At 46.6% G+C, this 13,516-nt stretch overlaps 2 protein-coding genes across 2 annotated transcripts; both read right to left on the minus strand.

Moving 5' to 3' along the window:
* Positions 1-214: 214 nt before the first annotated feature.
* On the minus strand, positions 215-5,218 carry LOC136764434 (plasma protease C1 inhibitor). The gene is made up of 9 exons (XM_066718485.1): positions 5,166-5,218; positions 5,025-5,077; positions 4,524-4,830; positions 4,060-4,266; positions 3,443-3,586; positions 3,119-3,313; positions 2,540-2,682; positions 2,234-2,465; positions 215-763 (listed from the first exon to the last, which is right to left on the minus strand). The coding sequence occupies exons 2-9, from the start codon at positions 5,067-5,069 to the stop codon at positions 471-473; spliced, it is 1,566 nt and encodes a 521-aa protein (XP_066574582.1). The 5' UTR covers positions 5,070-5,077; positions 5,166-5,218; the 3' UTR covers positions 215-470.
* A 3,560-nt stretch (positions 5,219-8,778) lies between these two features.
* Positions 8,779-13,240, minus strand: LOC136763998 (smoothelin-like protein 1). Its single transcript, XM_066717827.1, has 6 exons — positions 13,001-13,240; positions 11,897-12,002; positions 10,357-10,889; positions 10,078-10,195; positions 9,614-9,765; positions 8,779-9,472 (listed from the first exon to the last, which is right to left on the minus strand). Exons 2-6 carry the CDS (start codon positions 11,996-11,998, stop codon positions 8,779-8,781), a joined length of 1,599 nt encoding a protein of 532 aa, XP_066573924.1. The 5' UTR covers positions 11,999-12,002; positions 13,001-13,240.
* Between the last annotated feature and the right edge of the window lie 276 nt (positions 13,241-13,516).

A 13,516-nucleotide genomic window follows, 5' to 3' on the forward strand; every position in this document is an offset into this window, starting at 1 on the left:
AGAGAGAGAGAGAGAGAGAGAGAAAGAGAGAGGGAGGGAGGGAGGGAGGGAGCGCTACACAGTTACTGAAGATTGTTGCTGGCTGCACTGCCAGCTCTTGGACAGGCCAGGTAACAGCACTGGACTGCACCTCTCAGACCAACTTGTTAACCAATTTTCATTACTGAACAGCGGCAGAAGACTCTGAGATTAAAAACAGCACCAACACACAGTGTGACAATCCCAAGCTTTTTATTGACTTTTACAGGAACTGTTTGTGTAGTTTTGTGATAATTGCAGCTTAATTGTGTGATAGTGTCCATTGCGATACATTGTTTTACATTGTACTACATTATGTTTGCTGTCCTTTAAACTGAGAGGGCAATCTCTGCCCCTCTCTCATCTCCCCCTACCCCTGTCTCTCCCCCCCATCTCCCCCAAATCTTTCTCTACCACTCTCTCCACCACCCCCTCCTCTCCCTACCCTGGTCTCACTCCCCCCCAATTTCTCTCTCTCTCTCTCTCTCCCATAGCCCCATGCTGGGATCGGCCACTCGTCCGATGAACAGCGGCACACCCGCTCCCTCACTCCACAGCACCAGGATGAAGGGATGGAGGGCGGAGAAGTGAGGGAGGGATGTATAGGAAGAGTTTGACGCTCCTTCCCCCACTACCCCATCCTCGGAGAGTGAGACCAGAGTACGGTGCTTGGAGTCGGAGAGAGAGAGGGGGAGGGAGGAGGAGAGACCACACAGGTTAGGGGTGTCGAAGAGATCCTCCAGACCTGAGATGAAGAGAGAGGGGTTGTTAGTACAGTATACACTCACCTAAAGGATTATTAGGAACACCATACTAATACTGTGTTTGACCCCCTTTCGCCTTCAGAACTGCCTTAATTCTACGTGGCATTGATTCAACAAGGTGCTGAAAGCATTCTTTAGAAATGTTGGCCCATATTGATAGGATAGCATCTTGCAGTTGATGGAGATTTGTGGGATGCACATCCAGGGCACGAAGCTCCCGTTCCACCACATCCCAAAGATGCTCTATTGGGTTGAGATCTGGTGACTGTGGGGGCCAGTTTAGTACAGTGAACTCATTGTCATGTTCAAGAAACCAATTTGAAATGATTCGACCTTTGTGACATGGTGCATTATCCTGCTGGAAGTAGCCATCAGAGGATGGGTACATGGTGGTCATAAAGGGATGGACATGGTCAGAAACAATGCTCAGGTAGGCCGTGGCATTTAAACGATGCCCAATTGGCACTAAGGGGCCTAAAGTGTGCCAAGAAAACATCCCCCACACCATTACACCACCACCACCAGCCTGCACAGTGGTAACAAGGCATGATGGATCCATGTTCTCATTCTGTTTACGACAAATTCTGACTCTACCATCTGAATGTCTCAACAGAAATCGAGACTCATCAGACCAGGCAACATTTTTCCAGTCTTCAACTGTCCAATTTTGGTGAGCTTGTGCAAATTGTAGCCTCTTTTTCCTATTTGTAGTGGAGATGAGTGGTACCCGGTGGGGTCTTCTGCTGTTGTAGCCATTCCGCCTCAAGGTTGTACGCGTTGTGGCTTCACAAATGCTTTGCTGCATACCTCGGTTGTAACGAGTGGTTATTTCAGTCAAAGTTGCTCTTCTATCAGCTTGAATCAGTCGGCCCATTCTCCTCTGACCTCTAGCATCAACAAGGCATTTTCGCCCACAGGACTGCCGCATACTGGATGTTTTTCCCTTTTCACACCATTCTTTGTAAACCCTAGAAATGGTTGTGCGTGAAAATCCCAGTAACTGAGCAGATTGTGAAATACTCAGACCGGCCCGCCTGGCACCAACAACCATGCCACGCTCAAAATTGCTTAAATCACCTTTCTTTCCCATTCAGACATTCAGTTTGGAGTTCAGGAGATTGTCTTGACCAGGACCACACCCCTAAATGCATTGAAGCAACTGCCATGTGATTGGTTGGTTAGATAATTGCATTAATGAGAAATTGAACAGGTGTTCCTAATAATCCTTTAGGTGAGTGTATGTTAGTATATGACCACTGACTGACTGCCTGCCTGATATTCTACATTCTACATTATATGCCCCATGAAAGAAAACCTGCATGGGCCCCACCTCTCTATGGCCCTCTCGCTCTCAGGGCCCCCTGAATCATCACCTTTTAACCCTTTACCACGCTGCTGCACTCACACAATACACACACAGTACACAAACACACACACCTAAACACACTTACCCAGTGACCGGAGCAGCTTTGAGTCAGACTCCCACTCCAGACTGAGACGAGGCAAGACCACCTTGGCAACCTGGGGGTCTGCAGTCACCATGGAGACGGCCAGTTTCCGTAGAGCTGTTGCCCCCCCATCCCCCGTCAGTCCTTGCTCCACCTCCCTGAGAGAAGCGAGGGAGGCAGAGAGAGGGAGGAGGAAGAGAGCACTGACTCCATCAGAGAGGGGGAGCCGGGCCACCTGAGATAGAGAGAGGGGTTAATACACTGATTGACTGATTGGCTGACTCCCCACCCCTCCCTCTCTCTGTGTACCTGTGCTTGGAAGTGCTCACTGCGCTGCAGTGTGATGTTGTGCACAATGCTGTTCATCAGGGGCACATGCACTCTCACCCCGCCCATGGCAATGAACTCCCCCACCTTCGTCTCAGAGAGCTCAAACCCCTCCTGCCACTGCCCTGAGAGAGCGAGGGAAAGGGAGAGGGTGGTAAGTAGAGTACGTTACAGTACCTCCTAGTGCAGAGCCAGCTCCAGTGCAGTGCTGTTACCTTGCCTATACACTGGGTGGCAGTGCAGGCAGCATAAATCCTCCGTAACTGTGTAAAGCTCCCTCTCTCTGTCTCTCCGTCTCTCTGTGTCTCTCTCTTGCTGTATCTCTCTCTCTCTCTCTCTCTCTCTGTCTCTGTCTCTCGCTGTATCTCTCTCTGTCTTTTTCTCTCACAGGACAACATAAAACAACAGCAACAACAACAACAGTAATAATAATAATAATAATAATAATAATAATAATAATAAAAATCACAGTATACTACTACTACCAATGATAACAGAAGTTTGAGTATAACAACAATATCTATAACAATATTAATAACAGTAAGAATAGCACCTCAGTACCATTGTAATGCGCAATGTCCAGTAGCAGAAGCTGTGTATTTTTGGGCACAGAGTGCAGCAGGTGGGTGATTTGCCCATTGGTCTTCTTCGATGCCCAATCATTGATCAGCTTCACGTTCACCTCAGTCAGAGGCTCAGGCGCCCCCTCATAGAACTCCTGCGTTTGGTTGATGAAGAAGTCATGCAGAATCAGCTCTAAGACAGACAGCAGGGACAGACAATCAGAGATTGAATCTGTCAGTCAGTCTGTCAATGTGTCAGTCAGTCTGTGTATCAGTGTATCAGTCAGTTAGTATTATGGTGTTGCAGTGTCAGTAATGTTACCTGGTGTGTAGTAGATTCTGGAATCTGACATGAAACTCTTGCCAAGCTCCCCTTCCAGCCTCCTCATCTTCTCATGGATGCAGTAAAAGTCCTGTGGCAGCGACAGTGCCCTCTCCAGCACAGAGCGGGTATGACCACGAGCTCCTGTAATGAGATGAGAGAGAGAGAGAGAGAGAGAGAGAGGAGAGAGCATCATAAACACAAAGAGACACAAATACACACACAAAGTTTTTTATCATCTCTTGGTGCTCTACAATACAACAGTGTGTCTTTCTCATTCTCTGTCTTTCTCTAAAATCAATGAAAATTAAATAAAGCTTTAATTATTGCATACAGTATACATAATATTGTGGACATAATGCCTCCTCCTCCATCTCTCCCTCCCCCATCTCTCTCACCCCTTTGTATATCCCTCTTTTTCCTTCTTCCTTCCCTCCCTCCCTCCCCTTCCTCCTCCTCCACTTCCCTCCATCTCAACCCCACCTCCTTCTACATGCTCCTCTCCCTCTCAGCCTCCCTTACCTCTCACGCAACCCCACCACCTCTTTCTACCACTCTCCCTCCTCCTCCTCTCTACTCCCTGCATCTCCCTCCCTTCCTCTCGCTCTCCCTCTCACCCAGCAGGAGGTGTGCCAGTGCTCTGGTGATGCTGACTGGTGAGAAAAACAGGTTGTCCCAGTGTCGTGTGCTGGCCAGATTGTAAAGCCTGAGGGCCAGGTGAGTCAGAGCCGCACTCAGAGTCTCCTCCCCTGAGGCAGAGGGGCCCTCCTTACACTGCGGCCACGGTGATGGGGGGTCAGCATGGCAATTGGGGGAATGGGATTCTGAAAAGAGAGCAACACTTACTGTCTGAAACACTGACGCACTGAATGACTAATTCACTGACACATACACAGACTGACACACTGACACACTGAATGACTAATTGACTGACATACACAGACTGACGCACTGAATGACTGAATGAAACAGACACACTGACTGACACATTGTCTCACTATCTGAGACAGTGACTTTCTGACTGAGACTGACACAGATACACTGATTGACGCACTGACTGACTCTTCCCTCTCTCTCTCACCTCTCAACAACAAATCGAAGTCCTCTATCTTCACCTCTGTCTCTCTCACGGCGTGACAGTGGTACCTGCCCTCATCACTCTTGCTCAGATTCGCGATGATCAGAACAGAGCCGAAAGCCGTGAAAGTGACACCCGGGAACTGGGGGTGGCCTGCGGGGGGGTAGAGGGTAGAGAAGAGCCGATGGGGGGAGGAGGAGGTGGGGAGGGGGCTGTAGGACCAGCTGAAGTTCGTAGAGAGTGAAGAGCCGGAGCCACAATCCAGCTGAAAGGATTGGCCAGCTTGACCATAGATTGGCACTGTACTGCCCTGAGAGAGAGAATTGAATTGAATTGAGAGAGAGGGAGGGATAGGGAGAGAGAGAGAGGGAGAGGGAGAGGGAGAGAGACAGGAGGGAAGAGAATGAGTGAAGATGGAGAGGGAAGGGGGAGAGGCAGAAGAGGATTATTATTGTATAACAGCATGATTAGAATTAGTAATAATAGTACAATATATTTTTTTACCTCTATGAGAAGCAGAACTGTGCAGAGACACAGTAAAATATACATCCCTGTAACTGAGAGAGAGAAAGGGAGAGAGAGAGATGTTTAATGACATCAGTGTATAAATCAGTTAATCTAATCGTCGCTCTCTCTCTGTCTTACCTCAGTGTGTCAGTGAGCGCTCTTCTGTCTCTCTTTCTCTGTGTGACTCTTCTGTTCTCTGCACTCTCTCCTTTTATCACTCTGTCTCATTCTGATCTGATTGGATGCTGCTATTGACTCCACTGAGATCAGAACGGGGTCTACTGCCAGCAGATTTCATAATTTCTGATTTCATCACAACTGATCTGAATCAAAGAGAGATACTTACAGGAAAGTATAGATTGTGTGTGTGTGTGTGTGTTTTTTTATGTTTAAAAAAGTGTCTCTCTGTGTGTGATTGTGGAGGGTGTGAGGGTGTTTATGCGAGCGTTTGTCTGTCTCTGTCAGTGAAGGTGTGTGTGTTTCTCTCTGTCAGTGTGCATGTGAGTGTATGACTCCGTGTGTGTGAAAAATTAATTTCAACAGTTACAATCCTTAGAGAGAGCGACTCTGGGCTGTGTTTGGGTTCACAGCTGAACCTCTTGATGTCAGAGGAATTAATAACATTTAATGCAGGTCAACAATCCTTGTTTATTGTTTCAAATTTAACAACATTTTCTTTTTTATTCTTTCAGTTCTATTTTGAGGTGCTCGCACCGTAGAGCTTCAAAAACATTTCATATGAATTTCAGAAAATTAATTTCCCTCAGGACCAGTGTTGGCATTTATTGTAATTCTACTTTCTTGTAATTCTGCCTCTTCTGACTTGTTGACCTGCAGCGCTGTGGGACACAGCAGCTCCCAGACTGCCTTGCGCTCCCGTTTCTATTGTTTAAAGTGGCGCTGTGACACTGTGAGTCTCTCCTCTATCTGTTCTTCTCTCTCTGTTAAACAAAGGCAGTGGAAGGGTTTGAGTTGTTCTAACTCTGCTTTCATCTGTCCATCTTTCTCAAACTTCCTGAGTTCGCTCTCTCTGGCACTAGCTGATGATCTCAGGTTAAAACATTGTACTGAGACAGGCCCGACATGAGCTGGACTGAGACAGACTTTTTCAAGGTAGTGATACATTATATATATATATATATATATATATATATATATATATATATATATACATATAGTTACAGGTATTGAGGGTTTACCAATATACAGCTCTGGAAAAAATTAAGAGACGACTGCAGATTTTTCGTAAATCAGCATCTCTACATGTATGGCAGCCATTCCATTCCATTCATATTTAATTTGGAATTTAGGAGAAATGTTGTCAGTAGTTTATAGAATAAAACAAAAATGTTACTTTTACTCAAACACATACCTATAAATAGTAAAACCAGAGAAACTGATAATTTTGCAGTGGTCTTTTATTTTTTCCAGAGCTGTAATTCAAATGTTCACATCTTCATATAAAAACATGCCTCTATTTTTAAGATTTTAAGAGTTTTAAGAGAGTCTAAAGAAGGGAAAGCTAGAAACCTTGACATTTAAACGATTTTGAGAGAATTGCTGGGACATTGGGACATTTCAATTAAATTTTGGATTCATGGTCACCATATTCTTTCAAAGTTGCATGTATTTTGTCATAGCACACTGTATTGCAGTCTGATGCGGTGCTTTCTCCAGCAGGATTATTGTGATCTTTTCAAACACTTTTAAATTTCTTACGGCTCCATGCAATTGATCCTGTGTGGCACTTTCTGACCATACATTAATAACTGTTCAAATTTAACCATCTAGGTAAACACACATATTCTTTCTTGGGAAAAGTTTCTACTGCATCTCTCACATCGATAGTGTTTGCCATTATTCTAGTTACAATTTCAAAATGCTGTGACTTTGCGTCTGGCTATGTAAGGGGATATAACAGTATGTCCATTAGACCAGTTTGGGAATCAGCTGCCCTGCTAACACACAATTGTGGCAATGTTGTGTGTTAGCTGGGTGGTGTGATGTATGAAACACTGCCTCCTGAATCTAGTTTGGGCACATGCAGAGGTGCATCTGAGCCACAGTGCAAATGCCCTGGACTAAAATTGACAGGTCAAGGTGCACCTAAACATGGCCAGTGGAAACAGGGCATAACACAGACAAGACTGGACTGAGGCAGGCTGGATGCCAGCTGGACTCTGCCTGGTCAGTGAGTGTGGGAGTTAATGGGAAAGTTACCACCATATATATTTGGGAATGTTTTGTGCAATGATGGGGCAACAGGAGTTCAGGAGTTCAGTGTCTCTCAGAGTGTGTGTGGATAGCGCAAACCGGGGAGGACACAGGTCCCGGTTAAACAAACATGGCAGATGGGACATTCCGCAACCTTCCAGAACATTCTATCACGTTCCGCCACACTGTGCAGCGCTGATAAGACCGGGACAGCTCTGGGAAGAGACACAATTACAACTCTTGTCCCCCACCTCCCTCGCCCTCGCCGTCTCTCATGATTTCCCTTTCTCTCTCCTCTCACTCTAACTCTCTTTCTACCTCCCTCTCTCACAACTCCAACATAACACATAAGCAACACAATACAGGGCAATGTTCTAAAACACATTTATTTAATAACTGACAAATACACCGATCAGCCATAACATTATGACCACTGACAGGTGAAGTGAAAAACACTGATATTCTCGTTATCATGGCACCTGTCAGTGTGTGGGATATATTAGGCAGCAAGTGAACATTTTGTCCTCAAAGTCAATGTGTTAGAAGCAGGAAAAATGGGCAAGCGTAAGGATCTGAGCGACTTTGACAAGGGCCAAATTGTGATGGCTAGACGACTGGGTCAGAACATCTCCAAATATGCAGCTCTTGTGGGGTGTTCCCGGTCTGCAGTGGTCAGTACCTATCAAAAGTGGTCCAAGGAAAGAAAAGCGGTGAACCGGCGACAGGGTCATGGGCAGTCAAGGCTCATTGATGCACGTGGGGAGCGAAGGCTGGCCTGTGTGGTCTGATCCAACAGACAAGCTACTGTTGCTCAAATTGCTGAAAAAGTGAATGCTGGTTCTGATAGAAAGGTGTCAGAACACACAGTGCATCACAGTTTGTTGCGTATGGGGCTGCGTAGCCGCAGACCAGTCAGGGTGCCCATGCTGACCCCTGTCCACAGCACGTGAGCATCAGAACTGGACCATGGAGCAATGGAAGAAGGTGGCCTGGTCTGATGAATCATGGGTTCAAGGTGTTGACTTCCCCAGATCTCAATCCAATCGAGCGTCTGTGGGATGTGCTGGACAAACAAGTCCGATCCATGGAGGCCCAACCTCACAACTTACAGGACTTTAAGGATCTGCTGCTAACGTCTTGGTGCCAGATACCACAGCACACCTTCAGAGGTCTAGTGGAGTCCATGCCTCGACGGGTCAGTGCTGTTTTGGTGGCAAAAGGGGGACCTACACAATATTAGGCATGTTGTCATAATGTTATGGCTGATCGGTGTATATAATAACAATAATTATTACAACAACCACAATAATAATCATAATCATAATGCAAAATGCAATAATGCAATTACATTTAAGGCAGTTTCATCCAGTTCAGTCTGGGAGTAACTGATTTCAGCAGTCTCAGTCACAGTCTCCCTCTCCCTTCATGTCAATCTCATTCAATGTCCTCTCCCCCTCCTTCTCTCAGATCCCTCTTTATTGCATTTATTTCAGAAGTTGTATTCCCCTCCCCCACTTCTTCTCCCTCCCCCTCTCTCTCACTCCAACTCCCCCTCTCCCTTCATGTCAGTCCCATTCAATGTCCTCCCCCCCTCCTTCTCCTCCCCTTCTCTGCCACTCTCTCTCCTGTCCACCTCTTCCTTCCCATTCCTCTCCTCTGTCTCACTCTTTCCCTCCTTCTCCCCCTCCATCAACACCTCCCCGCTCATCTTCTCTCCCTCCACACTCTCCTTCTCCCTATTCTTCCTCCTCTCCTCCTCCTCCCCTACTCCAATCTCCCCTGCCCCACCCTCTCCCTTCCCCTCTCTTTCTTTGTCATCTGCCTCACTTCCTTTCCCCTCCTCCTCCCCCTCTTTGCTCTCCTCTACCCCCTCCTCCTTCTTCTCCCCCTCCCCCTCCTCTTCCTTCCCCTCCCCCTGTCCATCCCTCCCACCACTTCCCCCTGTTTCCTCCTCTACTCTCTCCCCTTCTCCCTCCTTATCCACCTCCTTCCTTTCCCCCTCCCCCTCATTCTTCTCCCCCTGTCCATCCCTCCCCACACCTCCCCCTCTCTCCTCCTCCTTCCCCTCCCTCTCCCTCTCCCTCTCCTTTTCCATCTCCCTCTCCCTCTGTGCACGGGTGCAGTGTGTGTACAGGGCCTGCAGGTAGGTGAAGACACAGCGGGGGTCCGGCCTTCTGCCCATCAGCAGCATGTCCCCCACCTCAATCAGAGGCACACAGTCCGCCTCCCTCCTGAGAGAGGGAACGGCAGAGGGAAGGAGGTTACAATAGACAACAGACTGACAGACTGACTGCACAGAACCACAGACACACAGAAACATACAAAGACAGACAGGCATACAGACAGACAAACACAAATAGACAGACACTCACTCTGCCGTCTCAAAGGCCAGTGTGAAGTTCTTCTCTCTCTCGGTCGCTTTCAGGGAGGAGAAGTCGAAGGAATGAGGGAAGAAGTGATGAACAAGTGCACAGAATGCCAGGCCGTCTGCCCAGGAGGAGGAGAAATTATCCACAGACACACCCTAGGAGCGAGAGAGACAGAGAAAGCAAGAGAGCGAGAGATGGGGAGAGAGAGAGAGAGAGAGAGAGAGAGAAGTCCAGTGAGAAACAGAGCACCCCTCTCCGCCCAGGCACAGTAGGGAACTGCAGCTCACTGCACTGATACTGCTACTACTATTACTACTACTAATGCTAGTACTATTACCACATCTACTACTACTATCAATCTCTACTTCTACTACAACTACATGTATTACTATATGTACGAATACTACAACTGATGATACAAATACTATTACTACTACTAATAATAATAATGAGAGTATTGTCTGTACTGGGTAGTCCTGCGTCTTCTTGCGACACCACTGGAGGAGCCTCTCTTTGATTGATGCACCATCGGCCACGCCCCCAGCCCGCGACCTCTGCACTTTGAAATTGGGGACAACTGGAGCCCTGAGAGAGAGATGTATATATGACCACCTGACTGACTGAATGGACACTGCTGTACGCACACAGTGACACACAAACTAACTGACTCACACACATAGACTAACACATTGACAGAAACTCACAAATGCAGAAACACATGCACAAAGACTCTCATACACACTCACTGTGGACAGTTCTGTTGCAATTTGTTCAGGATCTCTCTCTTACTGGAGCCTCTGACTGAGCGAGAGAAGGTTTTGGGGTGAGAGAAGGAGGAGGGGGAAGCAGAGCAGTGTGGTGTCTGGGAGGTGCTCTTCCTCTTCTTTTTCTCTCCTTCCTCCTTTCCCTCTCTCCTCTCCTTCCCTCTTTCTTTCTCCCCTCTGTGTGCAGGGGACACGCCCCCTGCCTCAGGGTCCCCACCCTGTTCCTGGGGGGGTTCAGAGATCACTTCCTCTTTTGTTGCCTCCTCCTCCTCCTCCTTGGCCACGCCTCTGTTTGTTGCAGTGTCCAATCCTGCTGCTTCTGAAGCTCTGGACACGCCCCCCGTAGCAGCACCAGAGACCACGCCTGTTTCCTCCTTATTGGACTGTCTGTCAGATGCAGTCCTGGCCATTTCCAGGGAAGCCCCGCCCCCTCCAAAGTTCTCAGGGGCACAATTGGCTCCACCCTCCTCATTTACAACCCCACCTCCTTGATCTGAACGCATGCCCGCTCCCTCCTGTTAGTAAAGAAGTGGAGAGAGAGAAAGAGAAGAAAGGTAATTTTAACGATCCAGTGTGAACAGCGCCCTCTTCTCTGTACAGGCCCAGCAGGGGTACTGCAGCTCACTGTGCTGATACTGTTACTGTGTATACTGTTACTATTTATGCTGTAGCTACTGCAACTATTACTGTTTGTTCTGCTTTGGTTACTGTTTATATTGCTACTGTTACTACTGCTTCTGTTACTGTTTATACTGCAACTGATACTGTTGCTACTACTACTATTAATACAGAAATTACTATGAATACCATCAGTACATCAACAACAACTACTGCTACTTCTACTAGTAATCATCATCATAAATCTATTACTACTGCTACTGATAATCAAGGCCGGGTTAAGCCATCCCAGGGCTAAGTTTAAATTCCGAGACCCCCCCTCCTCCCAGCCCGACACGCCAACATACAGTATGTATTATATATGAACATCTCTGCACCCGCCGCACAACAGAAGAATGCGAGTTGCCAGAGGTCCAGTCACATCCTATTCCATAACTACACAGCACTCACAACTAACACAAAACACAATTCCAGAGATATTGGCTACATCAGTTTCACTGCTATTATTAGTAGTCAGGGTAATTTTGGTGTCTTTTTCAACAACTCATCTGTTTAGGCTTGCTATTGAAGTTGAAGTTGACGAGCTTTTGAGCTCCACTGTCATATTTTCTGATAGATTGATTATTTCACATATTGAAAGTCTGTGGTCACAACCAGACAACTGAACAGAAAGGCAGTGGGAACGCACACACATTTCAAAATCAACAATGCATGATAGCTACTACGGAAAAGCAGAAAGGACAAAGGCCCCACAACAAATACACACATAAATTCCTACACATTAAAATTTTTCCCGATGTCAACTGTGCTCTCTGGGGCCCCCTAGTGGCCAGGGCCCTGGTCTGCAGCCCCTGTAGCCCATTGTTATTCTGGGTTTGCTAATAATAATGAAAATTATTTTCACCTCTTTGCTGTGATTGGTGGGTTCCTGGCTTTCTGATTCCCCCTGGTCAGGAAGTGATGCATCACCTGCCCTGTGCTCCACTTCCTGTGTCTCAGAGTCCATTTCCCTTCATGAGGAGATTAGTTCATTACCCCATTGATAACACACACACTATCACTGTATCTCTCTCCCTCTCCCACTCCTTGCCCCTCTCTCTCTCTATCCATATCTTTCAGTCTCCCTCTCCGTCTCTCAAATTCAAACTCAAAATGAGCTTTATTGGCATGACAAGTTTACACAACTGTTGCCAAAGCATTTAGAGACACTATCTCTCTGTGTTGGTTTCTCAGTAGCCCTCTCTCTGAGACTAATTAACACTGATTATATTATCACACAGATTCCCCCCCCTCTATTTCTCTCTGTCTGTTCCCTATACCCCACTCCCTCTGTTTCTCTCTGTCTGTCAGTTCACCCCTCACCCTCCCTCTCTTTCTCTTAGTAATAAAGGTCAGATCCAAAACTCCATGCATCTGAAAATAGACTCTGACATACCGACACTGCTCTGACATACAGCTGTTACACTGACACACACTACACAACACCAATGATGCTCTGACATACAGCTATTACACTGACACACAATACGCGACACTGGCAAAACACTACACACAAATTTAAACAAACTACACAACACTGACACTCTACACTGCACAACACTGAGAGACACTACAAAACACTGACACACAGTACACTACACTGTAATGCATTGTACCACAATTTCAAGTATTCCACTATGGTGCACCAAACTAACACACATGGACACTGCACTACACTGCATCACACCACACTGACACACATATACACACAAGTGATTACAATAACACACACACACTGCACTGTTACAAAGACACTACAGTGAACTGAACCAGTACAATACAGTGCACTACACAATACTACAACGTATTACAACAAGCTACATTACAGTGTAGTACAATATACTTGTGCTAAAGTACATAACACAATGCAATATCACACCAGACAACCATAATAGAGTAACACAATGAGCTATGGACTCTGTCAATCAGAAAGATGTGTTAAAAAGTAAAAAAAGAGTTTCATTCTTACCTTCTGTCTCTCAATTGCACTGTAGTGTCCAATCAGTCTCTCTGAATACAATCACCTCCCCTCTCTGCGTCAGTGTTAATGCACTGTAGTGTCCAGTCAGTGTATTAATCCTGTCTCTCTCTCAGTGCAGTGCTAATGTACTCTAGTGTCCAGTCAGTGTGTCTGTACTGTACTGTACTAACCCTCCCTCTCTCTCTGATTGTCGGTCAACACAAAGCAGATGTCTATAAACGTCTTTATAAATAACTTATATCCCCCTTTCCCCCTCTATCTCCCTCCCCTGCTATCTATTCCGTTGCCCAAAATAAACCTCACCCTTTCCCTCTCTCCCTTGCTGTCCATGTCACTTTCTTCTTCCATCTGTCCTCATTCCTCTCTGCCTCTTCTCCTCCGTTTGTCCTTCCATCTTCCCCCCCCCCCGACACTCTCCAACTTTTATCGACCTTTCTCTGCATCTTTCTATCACACAATAACTGTTCATTCTGCAGATGAAGGGTGTTGATACATCACATAATA

This window comes from Amia ocellicauda, chromosome 12 (assembly GCF_036373705.1).
Source record: "Amia ocellicauda isolate fAmiCal2 chromosome 12, fAmiCal2.hap1, whole genome shotgun sequence".
Classification (NCBI taxonomy): domain Eukaryota; kingdom Metazoa; phylum Chordata; class Actinopteri; order Amiiformes; family Amiidae; genus Amia; species Amia ocellicauda.

What these genes read in the sequence shown, in the direction of transcription:
- LOC136764434 (XM_066718485.1), bottom strand. Translation starts at nt 5,069, where the DNA reads ATGTATATTTTACTGTGTCTCTGCACAGTTCTGCTTCTCATAGAG. An exon ending in ACTGGCACACCTCCTGCTGG is followed by an intron (nt 3,587 to 4,059) that starts GTGAGAGGGAGA and finishes ATCTCATTACAG; the next exon opens with GAGCTCGTGGTCATACCCGC. An exon ending in GTGAGCACTTCCAAGCACAG is followed by an intron (nt 2,466 to 2,539) that starts GTACACAGAGAG and finishes TCTCTATCTCAG; the next exon opens with GTGGCCCGGCTCCCCCTCTC.
- LOC136763998 (XM_066717827.1), bottom strand. Translation starts at nt 11,998, where the DNA reads ATGGACTCTGAGACACAGGAAGTGGAGCACAGGGCAGGTGATGCATCA. An exon ending in CCACCAATCACAGCAAAGAG is followed by an intron (nt 10,890 to 11,896) that starts GTGAAAATAATT and finishes CTTTACTAACAG; the next exon opens with GAGGGAGCGGGCATGCGTTC. An exon ending in TTGCAACAGAACTGTCCACA is followed by an intron (nt 10,196 to 10,356) that starts GTGAGTGTGTAT and finishes TCTCTCTCTCAG; the next exon opens with GGCTCCAGTTGTCCCCAATT.